This window comes from Nelumbo nucifera, chromosome 2, assembly GCF_055504915.1.
Source record: "Nelumbo nucifera cultivar China Antique chromosome 2, China Antique-T2T, whole genome shotgun sequence".
Lineage (NCBI taxonomy): Eukaryota > Viridiplantae > Streptophyta > Magnoliopsida > Proteales > Nelumbonaceae > Nelumbo > Nelumbo nucifera.
In genome coordinates this window covers 23,614,525-23,634,200 of record NC_142650.1, presented here as the reverse complement: position 1 = coordinate 23,634,200, position 19,676 = coordinate 23,614,525, and the positions used below count along the sequence as shown (strand labels likewise).

The 19,676-nt window shown below is 40.7% G+C and overlaps 1 protein-coding gene across 4 annotated transcripts; it reads left to right on the top strand.

Moving 5' to 3' along the window:
• The first annotated feature begins 4,070 nt into the window (after positions 1-4,070).
• Positions 4,071-19,576, top strand: LOC104595249 (uncharacterized). 4 transcript variants are annotated; one of them, XM_010255897.3, is made up of 5 exons: positions 4,080-4,310; positions 4,413-7,021; positions 7,355-9,172; positions 18,198-18,447; positions 18,542-19,576. In XM_010255897.3, exons 2-5 carry the CDS (start codon positions 4,559-4,561, stop codon positions 19,114-19,116), a joined length of 5,106 nt encoding a protein of 1,701 aa, XP_010254199.1. In that variant the 5' UTR covers positions 4,080-4,310; positions 4,413-4,558; the 3' UTR covers positions 19,117-19,576. The 4 variants fall into 4 exon arrangements, with proteins under 4 accessions (XP_088753711.1, XP_010254199.1, XP_010254198.1 ...); XM_010255896.3 differs by having other exon boundaries at positions 4,081-4,310; positions 4,465-7,021; XM_010255898.3 differs by having other exon boundaries at positions 4,084-4,310; positions 4,465-7,021; positions 18,545-19,576.
• The last annotated feature ends 100 nt before the right edge of the window (positions 19,577-19,676 follow it).

Below are 19,676 nucleotides of genomic sequence, written 5' to 3'. Positions count from 1 at the left end.
AAGTGATGAGGAGGATAGTCTTGTGTGGAGACTCACTTCCTCGAGTAAATTTTCAGTCAAAACTGCCTACAATGAAGAATGTAAGGCTAATGATATCATGGGATCCACTAACAAAATGTTGAATAATATTTGGAGAATAAACCTCCCTCCAAAACTCAAAGTCTTCATGTATCTTGCCCTTAGTGGCAAGCTCCATACAAAGCAAAAACTTATTTGTAGAGGGTTCAATATTGATGGTGGATGTAGTTTATGTGGTGAGGATGAGGATTTGGAGCATATTTTGTGGAATTGTAGTTATGCTAAGCAAGTTTGGATGAGTGTATGCTTTAACCTTCCTGTGCCAACCAATGGGGACTCCTCTGTTTGTAACTGTGGGAGAGGATCTTTAAGCTAAATTATTAATATGTTGACCCTCAAATTAAGGAAAAACTTCTTGTCCTTTTTGTGGAAAAATAGGAATAACACTGTTTTAAAAATAAAACCACACCTCCTCCGATCCTTCTTGAAAATGCGCTCCATCTATTTTATGAATTTAACTCTAGTCTTTCTCGTGATGTTAGCACCAGAATATATCCTAGGAATGGCCTATCATGTGAAAAGCACCTAATTTTGGGGTCATCAATATCAACTTTGATGCATCATGTAATTTGGATGGGAAGTTGCAGTTCTTGAATTCAAAGTGTATTGCATTGGAATAACCAATATCAGTGTTGCATAAGCGTGGGCTGCTTGGGAAGCGTTAAACATTGTCACCAACATCAGGGATCACCCAATTTCGATTGAAGGAGACTCAAAGCTCGTCATCGACTGCCTTGCACCACCATAAAGGTTGAAGAATATAATCAAGGAGTGTCTTCATGTCAGCTCTCTCTTCTCTGCTCGAATTTGTTTCCGTCATCATTTTCGTGAGGAAAATCAAGCTGCTGATTGGTTTGCTTGTAATGCATATTTTCTAGAGAAAGTGTCAGCAGGGGATACGAAGGGATTTGAGGTTTATTTGATTCAGTGATTGTGGGGACGTAATGTACAAGCCCCGCCTTGTATAGCACCTTTCCGCTTACCCCCCTCCCAAAAAAGAAGCATTTTCATCTACCGTCCACCTAGAAACTGCATGCATCTCATTTGGTTTAATTATGAGAAGCTGGTTTTCACACACACATATATATATATACTCGTGCGAGTAGTTCCCATGTGAAAGCAATTCATTTCCTATTAATTATATAAATATTGTTATTACAATTATCTAATTATATAAATATATAATAGTTGTTATAAATATTGTTAATAACCAGATATAGAACCATTTGAACGGTTTTGATCGTTTTTTTTTTTATTTTTTTGTCAGAACGGGCCGATCGACCGTTCGAACCCGGTAACCAGACCCCTGACCAGTTCGGTCTCCGGGTCGGTTTTAAAAACCATGATGTTATGTCATTCGAGCATGTGACTCATACAACCTGAGAATTGAACCGTTCTGACCACCAGTTTTTGGGTCGACGATTCGACCGTCCGATTCAAACGGACGACCCGTTCTGACAACAAAAATTAAAAAAATAATAAAAAATAATAAAAAACCATTGAATGGGTCAATGGGTTGATGGTTCAACCACTTGAGTCAATGGGTCATTGACCGATTCAATGATTTTTGGCTAGAGACTGGGATTGGGGTAAAGCGAAACTAGTTGCTTGGATGGTACCCAATTAAAAAAAAAAAAAAAACGGATGACCCGTTTTGACAACAAAAATTGCAGGCAAAAAATTGAGTGTGTGAGGTCCATTAAGCAATACCATAAGTGTTATGTCATTCGAGCATGTGACTCACACGACTTGAAAATGGAATCGTTCTAGCCACCGGTTTTTGGGTCGACAGTTCGACTGTTTGGTTCGAACAGATGGCCCGTTCTGACAACAAAAGCTAAAAAAATTAAAAAAAAAGACCAAAAACCACTGAGCGGGTCAATGGTTCGACCGTCCGGTTAAATGGAATCTACTCGTGCGGGTAGATTCCCACGTGAGAGCAACCCATTTCCTATTAATTATATAAATATTGTTAGATAAATATATAATAGTTATGATATATAATTATATATATATATTGTTATTATAATTATCTAATTATATAAATATATAATAATTATTATAAATAGTTAATAACTAGATATCGAATTGTTCGAACGGTTTTGACCATTTTTTATTTTTTTAATTTTTTTTTAAATTTATTCTTTTTGTCATTAACGGTCGGACCGTTTGACCCGGTAACCGGACCCCTGACCTGTTCGGTTTCCGGATCGATTTTAAAAACCATAATGTTATGTCATTCGAGTGTGTGACATACAACCCGAAAATGGAGCTGTTATGGCCACTGGTTTCCGGGTCGACGGTTTGATCGTCCGGTTCGAATGGACAACCCATTCTGACAACAAACATTAAAAAATAAAAAAGCGGCCAAAAACCATTGAACGGGTTAATAGTTCAACCACTCAGGTCAATGGGTCGTTGACCAATTCAATGGTTTTTTGCCAAGGATCGGGATTGGGGTAAAACGGAGCTGGTTGTTTGGACGGTTCCCAATTAAAAAAAATAAAAAATAAAACGAATGACCCATTATGACAACAAAAATTACAAGCAAAACTTTGAGTGTGTGAGGTTCATTAAGTAGTACCATACATGTTATGTCATTCGAGCGTGTGACTCATACGACATGAAAATGGAATCGTTCTAGCCACCAGTTTTCGGGTTGACGGTTTGACTATTCGGTTCGAATGGATGGCCCATTATGGCAACAAAAAAAAAATAAAAAACGACAAAAAACCATTGAACAGGCCAATGGTTCGATTGCCCGAGTCAATGGGTCATTGACCGATTCAATGATTTTTGGCCAGGGACCGAGATTAGGATAAAACGAAACCAGTTGCCTGGATAGTTCCCAATTAAAAATAAATAAAAAACGGCCAAAAACCATTTTACAGGTCAATGGTTCAACCACTCAGGTTGTTGACTGATTCAACGATTTTTGACTAGAAACTAGATCAACGGTTCCATTCTAGCCCCTACGAAGCAGGGCCCCTCTGCTAGTGCTTAATTATTCGCATTGCAGGGTAACGAAGAACAACTCAAAAGGGTGGCTTTTACAGTTGCTGGATCAAGTATCAAACGATCTACACTCTCTACGTTTTTCACTCGCCAAGTGCTTGATAGAGCAAACACCTTCAAACCAAGTGACCAAATACCATCAAACCTCCCCTAAAGATATTTTAGACTCTTGTAAAGACTTATATTTCTTTATCTTTTTCAGGTAGGGAAAGCAATTTGCTGATCCATAACTTGGCAAAAAAAGGTCTCTCGGACTCGGGGGCATATATGCCTTTATGGCTAGCTAATTGGGTGGACTTCCACCCTAATCGCATTGCCTGAAAGTTGGAAAATATACAAGTGGCAGCAACCGTTCTAACGGCTTGACAATTCCAAAATCGGACCGAAGCATTTTATTATTCTAAAGTCTTACTTTAAGGGTGCAAAGGTCATAAGAACCACTCGACGAGGGGTTTTAATATAATATTATAAAAATAGTCAAAAAGCAAAACTTTTCAGGAGATCTCTGATGCCCCTTCTTACACGAGTCTGTGTCTGCGTGATGAAAGCGACCCCTAAATTTTTAATTCTTCTTAATTTTGGCTTTAACCCCGTCCTCCCTCATTTTCAATTTTACCTCCACTTAAAACATCGTTTTGGCACTGTAATTTTCGGAAAGAATAGAGGTATTTTTATAATTTTAATAAATGTTAGGGTCACTTTTGTAACTCAGGGAAAAAATGGAAAAAGTTGAAAAGCTCTGGCAAATTTATATTGGTCGGCCGTGTCACTTAACTAGCTCACATCTTTTCAACGTTACAACAAATATTGACCGTTGATCTGATCCATGAGAATGATCCCAGCCGTTCAAGCTCTCATCCTTTACTCCGAAATAGTCGAGGTCTATTGAATGTTGTTAGGGCTTTCATCATGGCAAGAAAACGTGGTGGGTTGATCATAGATCCGACGGATGACATTAATCGAGGTCGTCGTGTAACGCAGTTGCATTTTTATTTCTTTTAATTTTGTGTTTTTTCGTTCTAAACCCTAGGCTTGTAGACCCGATGAAACCCTAACTCATCCTCATTTTTTACGGTAAAAACTGAAATTTCTGGAAAGATCGACGAATTGGTGGGTTTGCATGCGAAAAAGGACGGATTTGAAGCGGACGATCGATGTTTCCTGCAAATAATTTTCCGATCGGAGCGCAGAAATGCTTCACTCCAGGCGATTTCCAGGTATGTTGTTTTTGCCCTTGTTTTGGTAGTCGATTCATTTTACTTGTACGAACAATTTGGATCTTGATGGAAGATCGCTTTGTTACATTTGCATGTCTTTAGGGGTCAGTTGTTGGAGTTTTATCTGATATTGGTTTCCAAATTCTGGTGTCAGATCTGAAACTAGGGCTTGGATTAGCGAAACATGTATGATAGAAGATGAAAAATTGGGGGTTTTGGTTTTTCTTATGTGGTTCGAGGTTTCGTAGATGGAAAATAGCATAGACAACTCTCATGCCTCTGAAACTTCTAAGAAATCTAGATCTTTGGATCTTCGAAGCCTCTACGTTGATAAAACTGAGGTTTCTGTTCGTAAGGAAGGACCCGCAGGTGGAGTGTTGAAGAGGAAAAGACAGGAGTTGGTAGATAACGAGTTAGATATTGGGCAGGGGAAGAAGAAAAGGAAGAGCCGGAAAGAGGTTTCACTCAGTAGTTTTGAGCCCTTTAATAAGAACAGAAAGGTTTTAGATTCAGTACAGGGCAATTGTTTGAATTATGGATCCCCAGATTCAAACAATTCCAATTCGAAGTTAAGGAAGCTACTTTTGGGCCCGAAGAATCAAGCAAAGAAGAAAAATACTCAACTTCTGGGGAACGGAGATATTCAGACTTTGAGTAGTCTAGGCAATATTTCACATAAATTGGATGATAATATCCCAAAACGACCTCGAGGTTTATTAAGGCGTAAGAAATTCCAAAACAATCATGACTTGGACCAGGTGGGTGTATCAAGTAGTACAGTCAGCTTTGATGCACAGAAATTTGAGTTAAATGGCAACTCTGTCAAGATAATTCCTTCCTGTGAGGGAAAACTGAAGAAAGCTTTAGGTGATTTAAAGGAAAATAGCTCCAGTAGGGCAAATCCAGCTCGGTTTGTGAAGCTAGATGATATCAGTGCTCTTAGATACAATGGCAATCCATCCCCCAAAAGGGTTCACAAGTATCAAGGAAAGAGGTGGGAATCAGCACCAGAGAAGCAAAACCATATAGCTGATAACTCTGACAAGATCAGTGAAGATTTGCAAGAAGATGATGAGGAGAACCTTGAGCAGAATGCTGCAAGAATGTTGTCTTCTCGGTTTGATCCTAGATGTACTGGATTTTCTGGGGATAGCAAAGCTTTGTCTGCGTTACAATCTATGGATGGGTTATCATTTGTGCCATCAGATCATCAAGATTTTGATAGTTGTGGGGCAAATCATTCCGGTGGGTCTGAATCCACCTCTGCTGATGCTGCAGGCAGGGTGTTGCGTCCTAGGAAACAACACAAAGAGAAGGGCATTACAAGGAAGAGGCGACATTTCTATGAAATATTTTTTGGGGACTTAGATGCATACTGGGTTTTAAACAGGAGGATCAAAGTTTTTTGGCCTTTGGATAAGAGTTGGTATTTTGGCATTGTTGATAAATATGATCCAGAAAGGAAGCTGCATCATGTTAAATATGATGACCGTGATGAAGAATGGATTGACCTCCAAAAAGAGAGATTCAAACTCCTGCTACTCCCCAGTGAAATTCCTGGTAAATCTGGTCCACAAAAATCAGTGCAGAGAGATAAATGTGTGCATGAGGAAGATGTGAATCCAGAGAATGACAATTGTATAGGAAGCTATATGGATTCGGAGCCCATCATCTCATGGCTGGCTCGATCAACTCGCCGTGTCAAATCTTCCCCACTTGGAGTTCTGAAGAGGCAGAGAACATCTTGTCCATCTGAAAAGCAAGTGCTACCTATTGCTGATGATTCTGCTGGTCCTCCACCATATAGAAATGAGTTGTTTAGAAATTCTGTATTGCCAGATAGATTATTTCATGGAGAATTGGCTGAAAAAACAACAGCTAGCACTACATGCTCCAATGACAGAAGGCTACCCTTAGTTTATTTCAGGAGGCGGTTTCACAAGAAAGGACAGGGATTGGGCTGTCGGTCTGAAGAGACTCCTGGATACAGAAGTGCTGGTGGGTCTGCTAGCTCTCTTGCTTCTGTTGTTGACTGGGTAGGGGCTTTGGATAAACATGATGTTGCTCTCCAAGTCACTGGTTTTAAAGATTTGAGACCTCTGGGTCATGATAGCATATTATGGTCTGATGAAAACGTTGGGTTGTTGAAATTGACTGATCCGTTGTTGAAATTAAAACAAGTGAAATTGAGGCTAAGCTTCTTCCCTCGATGGATCCACATTCTTTCATTTGAAGCAGAAAAAAATTGGCTGTTTCGCACTGTAATGCTGCTTCATTATGGTGCAATAATGACTTTATGGCCAAAGGTTAATTTGGAAATGCTTTTTGTTGATAATGTTGTTGGGTTGAGGTTTATATTATTTGAAGGCTGCTTGATGCAGGCAGTAGCTTTTATATGTTTGGTCCTGACTGTATTTCACCAATCCAATGAGTATGGGAACTGTGTAGATCTTCAGTTGCCAGCAACTTCAATCAGGTTTAAGCTTTCAGGCTTTCAGGATCTTGGAAGACACTTTGTGTTTGTTGTCTACAACTTCTTGGAGGTAGAAGTTTCGAAGTGGCTGTACCTGGACTCTAAACTGAAGAAATACTGTTTGATCAGCAAGCAGCTTCCTCTTCCTGAATGCACATATGATAATATTAAGGTCCTTCAAAATGGCAGTGCTTGGTTGCGAGTTCCTTCCATTTGTGAGGGACCCATCTCTCATGAGGTAACTGTTTTTTTTTAATTTTGTTTTCCCCAACTTAGTTGCATATGATCTGCTTGGTTTGTGCCTTGTTTCCAATCCCCCTTTCTTTGTTATAAAATCCCTTTTATTTTTTTTCCTAATCCACTTATATTTTCTGCTGAGTACAAAAATAGTTTACTAAATGTTTAAAAAATCATCATGATCTAATCCTTTCTCATCTATATGAGGTGAGCTACTGAGCTACATAAATCCTGTTTCACCATTCCAAATGTTTTAACAATGATATCTGTTTGCTTTATCTAAAGAATCATTATAGTTTGGTGTTAACTTCATATTCTTTTGGCTACCAACCAGGGTGTAAGGAAGAGATCTAGGCATGCTATTTTGCAAATGGGCATCTCCAAAGAATTAGCTCGTATTGACTTAAGCTGTTCAGATTCGAATTCCAATGGGAAGCATTGGCGACTTCCTTCTTTTGTTCTTTCTTTTGCTGCTGCACCTACTTTTTTCCTTAGCCTGCATCTCAAGCTGCTTATGGAAAATAATGTTGCATCTATGAGCTTCCAGAACCTCAATTCAATGGCCTTACTGAGGAGCGTAGACTGTGGCAATTTGGCATGTGACGATAGCTCTGGTGTTGAGGATATCCCTAACCAAGTACCCAAAATTGCTATTGAGAATAACAGTGGGAGTACCTTGAATCCAGCTGCTAGGTGTAGACAGTTGTCTTCTACTAAATTGGAGGTAGAGACTGATGCTCTCTCCATAAGAAATGATGGTGATTGGATAGAGCCTTCACAGATATGCTTAAATGGTGAGCTTAATGTTACTGGAACTTCTGTAGGTCCCAAGGGTTCAGGGAAGAATGAGATTGATGGCACTATTGGAATGCAAGGTCATCTGTGTCATCATGCAGGATCAGAACTGCTTGCTGAAAGATCATGGCCTTCAGTTATGGAAGATCATTCTTCTCCAGATAAGACTGAAAGCAGGTGCTTCTCTTCTTTGGGTGGTGTTGATATTCAAATTCCATATACTGGGCAAGTTGAAAGTCAGCCTTTTGATGGGGGAATGCAGAATAATCATCAGTCTACTTCTGGTTCAACATGGATTATGAATGACTTTGGCATTCAAAGTCCAAACCCCACTGCACCTCGAAGTGTATGGAATCGGAACAGACATAGCATTGGTTCTCCATCACTTGGCTATCATTCAAAAGTGTGGCCTGATGGAAAGGCAGACTTTGTCCTGAATGGCTTTGGGAATGGTTCTAGGAAGCCAAGAACTCAATTCTCATGTTTGTTGCCGTTCAGAGGTCATGAATTTGGCTCAAAGCCAAGAAGCCATCACCGCAAAGGGCGCCCACATAAAGGGATTAAGACTGACGATGAGAAGAGGATGTCTGGTGGGTCTAGAAGTCCAAAAAGACACCCAGAATTGTTATCTTGTGATGCGAATGTTTTGATTACTGTTGGGGACAGGGGGTGGAGAGAATGTGGGGCACAGGTTGTGTTAGAGTTTGTTGATCATAAGGACTGGAGGCTTCTGGTTAAACTTTCAGGGGCTACACGGTATTCATATAAGGCTCACCAGTTTCTGCAGCCTGGGACAACAAACCGCTATACTCATGCTATGATGTGGAAAGGAGGGAAGGATTGGATCTTGGAATTTTCTGAGAGGAGTCAGTGGGCCCTTTTCAGGGAGATGCATGAAGAGTGCTACAATCGAAATATTCGTGCTGCCTCCATTAAGAATATCCCCATTCCTGGGGTTTGCCTGATTGAAGATGGTGATGATAATGCAATAGAGGTACCATTTATTCGAAGTTCATCCAAGTATTTTCGGCAAGTTGAGACTGAAGTTGACATGGCTATGAATCCATCACATGTTTTGTATGATATGGAAAGTGATGATGAGGACTGGATTTCAAAACAACGAAGTTCTTTGGATGTTGATGGGAGTAACCTGCCAGAGATTTCTGATGAGACATTTGAAAAAATAATGGACATGTTTGAGAAAATTGCATATGCTCGGAAGTGTGATAACTTTTCATCTGAGGAAATAGAGGAGCTCATGGTTGGAGTGGGGCCTGTTGATGTTATTAAAGCCATTTATAAGCATTGGCAGCAGAAGAGGCAGAGGAAAGGAATGCCTCTGATCCGGCAATTCCAGGTAAAAGCACTCGAGTCACCCATAATAAATAATCATGCTTTTCATGTTTTGGATTGCATATTTCCTCATGGAATCTTGTTAGTGATAAAAAACCTTTCATGGAATTTAACCTCATTCTTTTGAGAGAAAAATTAACTTGATATAGAAAGAAAAGAGAGTACATGAGATGATGTACAAGTCAGGCTACACATAGGTTACAAAGGCATATTTCTATCATTGTACAAGTTATCCCTGTGTATACCAGATTTAGCCAAGCTATCAGCTACAGAGTTTAATTCCCTAGGAATCCAGCAAATGTTTACAGATAAGGATTTTAACAAATCTCTAGCCTCGTTCAAATAGTGAGCCAATCTCCAAGGTCTTCCTTCCTTCTCCCCAAGCCACTTTATCGTGTTGCTGGAGTCTCCAAATTTAACCTCATTCTTGTTGCATGCTTCCACCTTATTTCCTCTTCTCTCTTTCTCTCTCTCCCTTTAATAGTAGAAAGAAACCCCTGCTATTAGAGGATCAAAAAGCATGGAATGTTATAGATACAGAAAGCATGAAGAAAAACAAAAACAAAAACAGTACAGAGCATAGTAGGGTTAAGGAACTGGACAATGATATTTCTCTTTCATGATGTGTTTGCATTTGGGCCTTTGGGGGTAGATACGTTTGATATATTTTCTTTTTCTTACCCATCTTTTTGACCCTTTGTGGGGCTTGGAGATGTTTAATGAAGGGGTTGTGCTGCTGGGGAGTTTTTTCATCTTGTGACTACTTGTCATTAGGGAGGGGGCGGGGAGCAACATGGTCCAGGTTAACCCGAACCAACCCAAAAAGTAGGGTAGTTTATGGTTGATGCTTTGGGCAATGTGACCCAACCTGAGCTCTGACATGTCTTTATGTTTGCATTGTATAAATATGTGCATGTGCATGTATTCATACATCCATGCATGTATACATGTATTTGTATCAATAATTTTAAATTTGAAGGCAAAGATTTTTTAGTATAGCATAAGAATGGTACTCCTGAAGTACCATAACTTTGTACCTACATATATGTCGTTAACCTAATTGGACAATCCTAAGTTTAAGAAAGCTTAAGAAGTGAGAACACTTTTTTAAAGCAAATAGAAGTGAAGGAATTGGGCTAATTCGAGCCTAATCTGAGCCCAATTGATCCCAACCTAATTCAAAGTCATCTCTTGTCTAGAAGTAAAAGGGGATTCAGTACTCTTGGCTGGGGGAAGGGGAAATAAAACCCCGATACTAATACAATTGATTTCTCCCTACTCATCGTCTTGTTAAATTATCATCTCTGCTATTGGCTGATCTTGGTACCTTATAAAACTTGCTCCTTGCTCCCTTGCCATTTTCAAAACCTATGTTTTTCTTCAAAAATTGCACAAGGGCGATCCTCCATATGCTTGAGCCTTTCTTTCTCAAAACATATATGCTGATATCGTTGAGAAGCTTCCAATCAACTTTGAAGGTGAGAAGAAAGAAATCCCAAAGCATCCCTTAAAACTAGCAATAAAAAGAAATCCCTTGAAACCTGTCAATCAATGATCAAGTGAGTCCATGTCTCTGTAGTGCAAGGTGTGAAAGTTGGTTTCTCTCTTGGTCTTGGCAGATTGTTTGTCAAAGGAGACTCACAGGTTGTTGTTGGTTGGATGCTTTTGTTCACAAGTGGACTGTGTCACCTGATTAGAGAAGACCCCTGCTATCAAGTCTGTGTAGCTTGTTCAGACTTCAGATGGATCCCAAGATCAGCAAACTCTGTGGAACATGTCTTGTCTAGAGAAAATGGGTGGGAGAGCACAACTGTATTGGGGGCTTTAAACTTTATGTTAGAGCCGACACAGCCCAGGTCCATCATGCCCGAGACCCAGTCCAGGGTATTCCTCAAATCAACTGTTCGATACCACCTCTGAAATTTGTTTACACATACTGTCCACGTCAGGAGAGCTAAACATGATTCTGTTAGCAGTCACTATCCTTAGCTACGTGAAGTATAAACATCTTGTAATAAGCTTGGAAAAGATATGAATGAGAAATCTTATTTCCTCCTCTTCTCTCTTTCTCTCACACTCTTCTTCCTCTTCTTCTCTTTTCCGTTCCGATCCATTCAGGAGGTTGAGCTCCCTCGAACCAGCTCATTGCAGTATTCCTCAACTTGCCGGATAAGTTACCTATTACTTTAAGCCCTGGATGGATGGATTGCATTGCTATGTAGTCAGTGCTATATCTTCCCTTATTTGAGGCCCACTTATGGTGTATCTTTTCCTTGTTTGATTTTCTTTTTATTAACCATTAGTAAATATTATTGATAAAATTCATTAAAAAGTCTGTTTGATCATTTTATGGATCCCTCCACCCCCAAGAAAAAGTAAATCCAGTCTTCCTCCTGTGTCCCACTTTGTTTATCTAAACCTTTGTTGCCTTTTTTTTTATTTATTTTTTATTTATTTTTGAATTTAAGCTTGTTTCCTATAGCCACTATTGACATTAAACTTCCACTCTTGGGGGAATAAGAAATTCCCAAATAAATCCCTGAATTTTTTCTTCCTTTCTTGAGACATGGATTGCCATCTAATGGGATTATTGTTTGTCTGACCGTGAATACCAGGTTGTGTTCTTTCTTCAATGTGTGCTTGCCCCTTGTTACATTCATAAGTGCCTGTTTGGGAGGGCTTTCGGGACAGCTTCTGTCATTCCAAGCTGGGCTCCTCACAGGAACACCAGAAGCTGTGTTTGGTGAAAATCCGGAAAGCTGATCACTTTGTTCTAGACGCCAGAAACACAGCTGAATTAGGAAGCTACTCCTGAACATGGGTGCTCAACCACCAAGGCTGAATCACCACACTTCGCCTCCAATACAGAAGCCCTCCCAAACGGGCTCTAAATCTTCCAAGTATCCATGTGCATCATACTTCATGAGAAGACACAATGGAGCTACTTATTTTGTGGTCAAAGCCCATAGCCATAGGTTAAGGTTGAGTGTTCCAATTTTCCGTCTTTTTATCCGAAAATTCCCTCATTTTAACTGAGATATGCATATAGAACCACACTTCCAAAATATTACAGAATTAAGTGAATATTTATAGTTTTATACAATTTGGACATGTATTTTATTACAGAACCATGCTTACAAAACCCATCAATTAAGTTTGCTATAATAAAAATATTTGATCTTCTCATTTTTTATGTGTCGTTTCTAGACAATTTGGCCATTTTTTTCCTTGGTTTGATTGGTCATGCACAATATTTTAAGAGGTGTAGGAGGCCTACACCTGGAGGCATGCTTCCAGGCGGGGCCGCAGGGCACCTCAAAATACCCTGAGGCGCATGCTGGAAGCGTTGATGCCTCCGAGGCTTACATCTCAAGTGCATGAGGATTGAGGCATATGCCTCAAATGCCTCTGAGGTGTTCATGTTTTGTGTTCTTCTTGATACAAAACATCTTTCATAAAAAAAAAAAGAATTCCCCCTCCGTGTGTCCGTCCGTCTGTCCTCCTCTTGAAGAGGCTTATGCCTCCTTATGCTCAGGAGGTTTATGCCTCTTGAATTTTGAACTATGCCTTTGAATAGAACCCAGCCCACTCCACCTGCTGGGTGTGCTCCAGATCCGAGTCCAGACAAACCTAGGAACAGCCTTGGTACCCCACCACCACGCTTGACCTCGCCAACTAAGCCTATCATTTGGTATGTTTACCTTAGAAAGCCACATTGTTTTTGATAGATACCTTAGAAAGCCACATTAGGCTACTGGGAATAACTAACTGCTCATGGCTTCACATGTAAAGCTTTAAGTGTTAGCAGGGCAATGGAATTGGCATGAGAAATTTCCCACTATTCTTCTGTCTTCTACTTCTTAAGAGGTTGAGTCACCCTCAAAGGCGACTCTTGTGTGAACAGTAACTCAACAATTGGTATTAGAGCACCGATCCATGCCCAACACCAGACCGGTCTCATTGGAAGACAATGTAGATAGGATTGAGGTTAGCTTACACAAATTTGAAGGCGATCTGGGAGATATCAAGAGGCCCTATTGGTGATAATGTCTCAGCAAAACAGGACCAGCACTGATGGGGGAAGAGATCCAGATAACAAAGCGTCCACCGGCGGCAACAATCGAAAGATGGTGGGTGCTCAAAGAAAGCTATGTGGCTGCATTTCTCAACTTTTTTCTGGCGAGGATCCGATGGCTTGGATCTTCAAGGTTAGTTTTAGTTCATGAGATGCTGGCGTACCACAGGGTCATCATTGCCTCCATCTACCTGGAAGGTGCAGCTGGTTCTTCAATGGACCCCAATATCAACCAATGGTTTAGCAGATCAGTTAGCAAAGCAAGGGGTAAACAGGGAACAGTGCTTTTGGGCTAATTTGTAAAGTGAAAAGTAACTGATGTCCTTTGATTGAGTTTGTGTGGGGGTAGCCGAGGCTACCTAGAAGCTGTAATTCTCTCTGTTTTATTAATAAATTTTCTGTTACTGATAAAAGAAGAGGTGAGGCAATATCATGGTTTCAATGGTACAAAATTCTCACCCCCATGTTACCTGGTCTGATTTCACGGAGTTGTGCATGCGATTTGGGTTGTCAACCTACATTGATTATGATGAAGCTCTGTCGAAACTGAAGCAGACCACCCATTGTTCATGAGTATCTGTGGAGTTTGAGAAATTATCAATCCGTGTCACTGGCTAGATGGAGGCCTTGGTTGGAAGCTTTGTGGGAGGCCTCTGGGAAGACATCTGCTTGGAGGTCAGAGCTTGGCGTCCCATGACTGTCTGCGGCAGCTGCTCTAGCTCGTATTCAAGAGGAGAAGCTGGACTGACTTAAGAAGGTGAATCAGAGTTCTGGCCTGCTCTTGAAGACCCCGCCGGTTTGGGTGGAACCCACAATGGTGAAGAATAGTGGGACTGTAGGCCCAAGTAGCATGCCCTTCAAACGGTTAACATGGGCCAAGATGTAGGCTTAATGTGAGAAGGGATTATGCTACAACTGCAAGGAGAAATTTGCACCAGGCCACTGCTGTAAGGTCCAACAAGTTTATTTTCTGCAAACCAACGAGCTTCCTGAGGAAACGGACCACATTGAGGAAGGTATGTCCACTAAACTGGATGAGATGGGCCCTTAATGGGTTGGAGACCCCAGGAATTTCTCTTCAGGCTCTCATGGGCCGAAATTCAACCTGGATCATGAAGGTAGAAAGGCATGGGCTGGGCTGCTGAGGAAATGGACCACATTGAGGAAGGTATGTCCACTAAACTTGATGAGATGGGCCTTAGTGGGTTGGAGACCCCAGAAATCTCTCTTCAGGCTCTCATGGGCTGAAATTCAACCTGGACCATGAAGGTAGAAAGGCATGGGCCGGGCTGTTATAATCTTGATTGATAGTGGGACTTTAAATTTCATTAACATTGGGCCGGCAAAACAAATGGGCCTTGTTATACACTCCACCGTGCAATTCTCAGTCCAGGTGGCTAATGACCATTAGCTGACTTGTGATGGCCTGTGTAAGGGGGTGAAGTTGAAAATCCAAGGGAAATGGTTGACAACCGACCTGTATACCCTGGATTTCAGCGGGACAGACATAGTGTTAGGGGTGCAATGGTTGCGACTACCGGGTCACGTGGTGTGTGACTGGAACCACCTCACCATGGAGCTTTAGTTGAATGGGGTGGATCATCTGTTTTAGGGGATTAAACCGGGAATGGTGCCGTTAGGAAACCAAGAAGCTGACTTGAAATGCTGCCAGGGTCCAGTAGCTTGTTCTTGTGCAATTGGGCCTCATCATGACAGACCCAATCTTTCCTGCAACTGATGGAAACAAAAAAGTAGATCTGGACCAATTGTTACAACAGTTTAAGGATGTTTTTGAGCAACCCAAGGAGCTTCCCTCGACCTGAGCCCAAGACCATTTCGTTCCCGTACAATCCAGGTCCCCACCAGCTAATGTGAGGCACTACCGGTATCCCCACTTTTAGAAGACTGAAATAAAGAAGATTGTTTAGGAGATGTTGGACAACAAAATAATTCAACCCAGCACCAGTCCATTCATCACTAGCCCTACTAGTCAAGAAGAAGAAGGATGGGACTTGGCGGTTTTGTTTGGATTACCGGGCCCTCAACCACATAACCATCAAGGACCGGTTTCTCATTTCGGTTATAGATGAGCTTCTAGATGAGTTAAGGATTGCACATGGCTTCACATGTAAAGCCTGTAAGTATCACCAAACCAATGGAATTGGCATGGGAAATTCCCCACTATTCTCCTATCTTCTTCTACTTCTTATGAGGTTGAGTTGTCCTCGAAGCCGACTCCTGTGTGAGCAGTAATTCAACAGCCTCACACCTCCAGGTAGTGGAACACCTTGCGTCACACCTTCATTTTTTAAAACATTGGCCATGCTCATGCATTTGCAAGTTTGTTGCCTAAATGTGAAGATTCACATTGCTTCTATCTTTTGTTCCATTTTGGTGGGTGGAACATTATGAGTACTTTTTGCGTGAGCATTGTTTGGTTCAAGTGGCTTCTCCCATTTTTTATGTCATGCAAAATATTCCAAGAGGGTCCAATAAAAAAGATCGTAGAGGGCAGAGATGCAGTGCATTGATCATGTTTAAGTCTTTAAGACAGCCATCTGACCATCTAGATCGTTGGAAAGGTGAACTGTAACCAAACACCAACATCATTTTGTTTTATTCTTATTCTTTGCTATATTACTCATATATTCAGTTTTATCAAAACGTCCACTTTTAGTTGCTTTAATCTTGTTAAAATGGGTTTGAATGAGTAGTTTTTGTTTTAGTGATGAAAAATACTAGTTTTTTCTTTCCTTTTTTTTTCTTTTTTTTAATTCCTTTTGGAGGGCTACACAACGGGGGGTAGTCCATAACCCCCTGACCCAGGTGCAGGCGGGAATCGTGGGATTCAATCCCTAGTCTCTGCTACAACCAGCAGGAGACCTTACCAACCAGCTGGTTGGCACCTTGCAATATCTTTTATTCCCTATTATCTTCTCTTTGTATTTGGTGAAACATCTTTTTTGTGTATTTGTGTGTAAAACCAACAGCAAACCTCTCTGGCTATTGATTCTTGCAAAATGTCCTGTAGCATCATAGCAAGCATGGCTTCATCATCCTCTTCTTTGCTTACAAAACTTTCAAATGCTGTTATCTTCAATCATTCATCTGGGATAGCTAGCTACTTAAGATTGGTCCTAATGTTCCCTTTCTCTTGGTGCTCCCTTTCTTCAAGTGTTGAGAGATATTCTTGAACTCTAGCACCAACACCAAGTAAAAAGTCTTTCGGTTTCTTAATTGGCACCACTCCTGTACAGAGTTTCTTAGTTCACATTCTGGGCTTCGATCCTTCTCACATTGTCAATCTGTTTCTTCAGATTCTATCCCCTCTGTTTCCTGTACTTGGCTTGAGTTGGTGAAACTTCCTACCTGACTGATGAAAAAAAAAGAGGGTGGGGGGGGGGTTCATAACAAAAGAGCTTGGCATCCATCACCCTCACCTAATCAGGAACTGGAATGACTAATGAAGAACAGTGAATAGATCCTCCAGGTATTTAAGCAAATCTCTCTCAGAATAGAGCCAGGGGATTTTCGATGACCTGTCTCTAATATCTTCTGGTATAGGGTTTGCAAAAAGGTAAAACCAACAGTGATTCTCCAGGCTCCATTTTTCAATTCCCCATCTTTTCTATCCTTGTATAGATGGCACTGGTTCAAAGGTTGATCTGTACTACCACTACTGAATTACTGATTTCAGGGCACAATAGTGCTCCACAGTATTGATTTGAAGGATTTACTTTCCTTTAGGCTGCATTTATTTCTCTGTGTAACAAACAAATTTTTTCAAAGTAAAAAAATACTTCAGCTATTATTTTCACCCTTTTAGAAAAGAACGACAAGAAAATAAAGTTTTTGCTATAAAAGAGTGAAAATATGGCCAAATATTTCAGCCTGAAGAAATTTCCATACATTTCACATTGACAAATGGAGCTTTGAGAACTTAATTTATCGAGTAAAATCTTATTTTTTTATCACTTGTTCTGAAAGGCTGAACCCCAGGTTGGTTTGATTCAATTTAAATGGTTAGATCCATTTTACTGTAAGAACTTTTTTGTAGCCAAGGTTCAAAATATCGATACACCCCTATACGGTGGAAGGGGTGTATCAGTGGTACTTTGGACATAACGCTCACTACTTTTTTTCGTGAGTCTTTTTTTTCCCCAAAATTTGGGATAGGGGTGGGAATAGCTTCTAAAAACAACCTTAAAAGCAATGTATCGGTGGCGATATGGGCTGATAATACATTGCAAAAATATTATTCTTGTTTGTAGCTGCTTATTAAATTCCCTGTTCTCTATTTCATTTATCTGTTTGTTTTCTCTTCTGGTTTTTGTGAATGATCAATATATTTTTTGGGAAAATTCCTGATTAGTACCCTGTACTTTGGGCCTAGTGCCACTTTGGTCCCTGAATTTTGAAACACGACAGTTTAGTTCCCAAAATTTCAAAACATGCCAATTTAGTACCTACCGCTAACCAACCGTTAAGTGGCATTTGAAAAGACACAAATGCCCTTCCAGTGTCATCTAATTTTCTTTATCAACCATCCAAGTGCTCATAAAAAATGAACAGTCCCAAATCCTTGCCTCTTCTATTCAAGAAAGTTGGGTTCACCAGAATGCCCACTGAGATGTGACCCCAACTTTCTTGAGTAGAAGAGGCAAGGATTTAGGACTGTTCATTTTTTTGTCAAGGTTTGGATGGTTGGTAAAGAGAATTAGATGACATTCAAAGGGTATTTGTCTTTTCAAATGCCACTTAACGGCTGGTTAACAGCAAGTACTGGATTGACACGTTTTGAAAGTTCGGGTACTGAATTGTCACATTTTAAAGTTCGGGGACCAAAGTGGCACTAGGCCCAAAGTACAGGGTACTAATTGGGAATTTTCTCATACTTTGAGGTATTGCTTTGTGAATTACAGCTTCTAAGTTTCTTCCCTTTTGTTTGATCCAGCCTCCTCTATGGGAAAAGTACCAAAAGGAAGTTAAAGAGTGGGAATTGGCAATAAATAAAATACACCTCCCCAATGGAGGGAAAGAGAAGGCTGCAATAATTGAGAAGCCACCTATGTTTGCTTTCTGTATGAGACCACGAGGTTTGGAAGTGCCAAATAAAGGTTCAAAACAAAGGTCTCAAAGGAAGGTCCCAGTTGGTGGGCACAACAATGCTTTCTCCAAAGATCATGATGGCCTCCAAGTTTTAGGTAATTTATTCCCTATCCACCATCAACTTCATGTCGGTTAACATTATTGTCCTGGAATTATGACAGTTGCTTTGTAAATTTTCTTGTGTTGTAGCAGGTAGAAAATTAAATGGGTTTTCCTTTGGAGAGGAGAGGGTTGTTGTTATTGGCCAGAACCATGAATCTTCAGATTCTTCCCCATGGATCCAGACAAGAGTGTTATCACCCCGAGATGCAGTTAGCATTAGTTATTCGTCAATGAGCAGTGATATTTCTGAGAGGAATCATCACCCTAAACTTCACAGAAACAAGTCGAAGAGGGCAGGGACGTTTCTAGTTCCCGGTGATTCACAAATGAAGTCATATGATCAGAGAATTACTGATAAAAGAAATGGGGTAAACCGATGGAGCATGGGTTTCCCTGAGTGGCCTAGCCAGAAGCAATACCAACCAGAAGCATCCCAGAGACGTAGAGTTGAACAGCTGTCTGCCTCTGATCTTGATGAATTCAGGTTGCGGGATGCATCAGGTGCAGCTCAGCATGCATTCAACATGGCCAAGCTCAAGCGAGAAAAAGCTCAGCGGTTACTTTACAGGGCAGATCTTGCAATCCACAAGGCTGTGCTTGCACTTATGACAGCTGAGGCAATAAAAGCATCATCTGAGAAGGAATCCACTGATGATGGGTAGGTCCATATGAATCTAACACGACCTGGACATAATTCCAGTAAGTCATCCCAGGCAATAGCAACCACTTTGGTTGCCAGATAGGAATCTGGTGCTTTTGCTTGAGTGAGGCAGCCTTACGTTTGCTGCTGGACGCGGAGTTTAACATGGGGGACCATTCCAAGTGAACTCTTGACAAGGTGCATGCGAGCAATGAGAGTCAGGAAGTGAGGCAGTTTTGTTGCACAGTTTCCAAGCCTCCCCCCAGAAACATTTCCAATGTCGTTTAGTATTTCTTATTAGATGGGGAGAGTACTAATGATCCTGGAGGCGGAAGGAAAAGGGTGTGTAGAATTTTTGTTGCTTATCCTTGTACATAATTTTTTTTCTTTGTTCTGGTCAAATATTTGGCAATGATAGTGCAATTGACCAAAATAATACAGTATACCCTCTGGAATTAAACAAAAATATCCATTTGCCTTGATATTTTGGACTCTGATTGTGAGTGGATGTTGGTCTTTGGGGATTTACTTCTATAAGTTGCAATGGGGGTATGATATCGGTTACCCAAGAGAAAAAGAAAA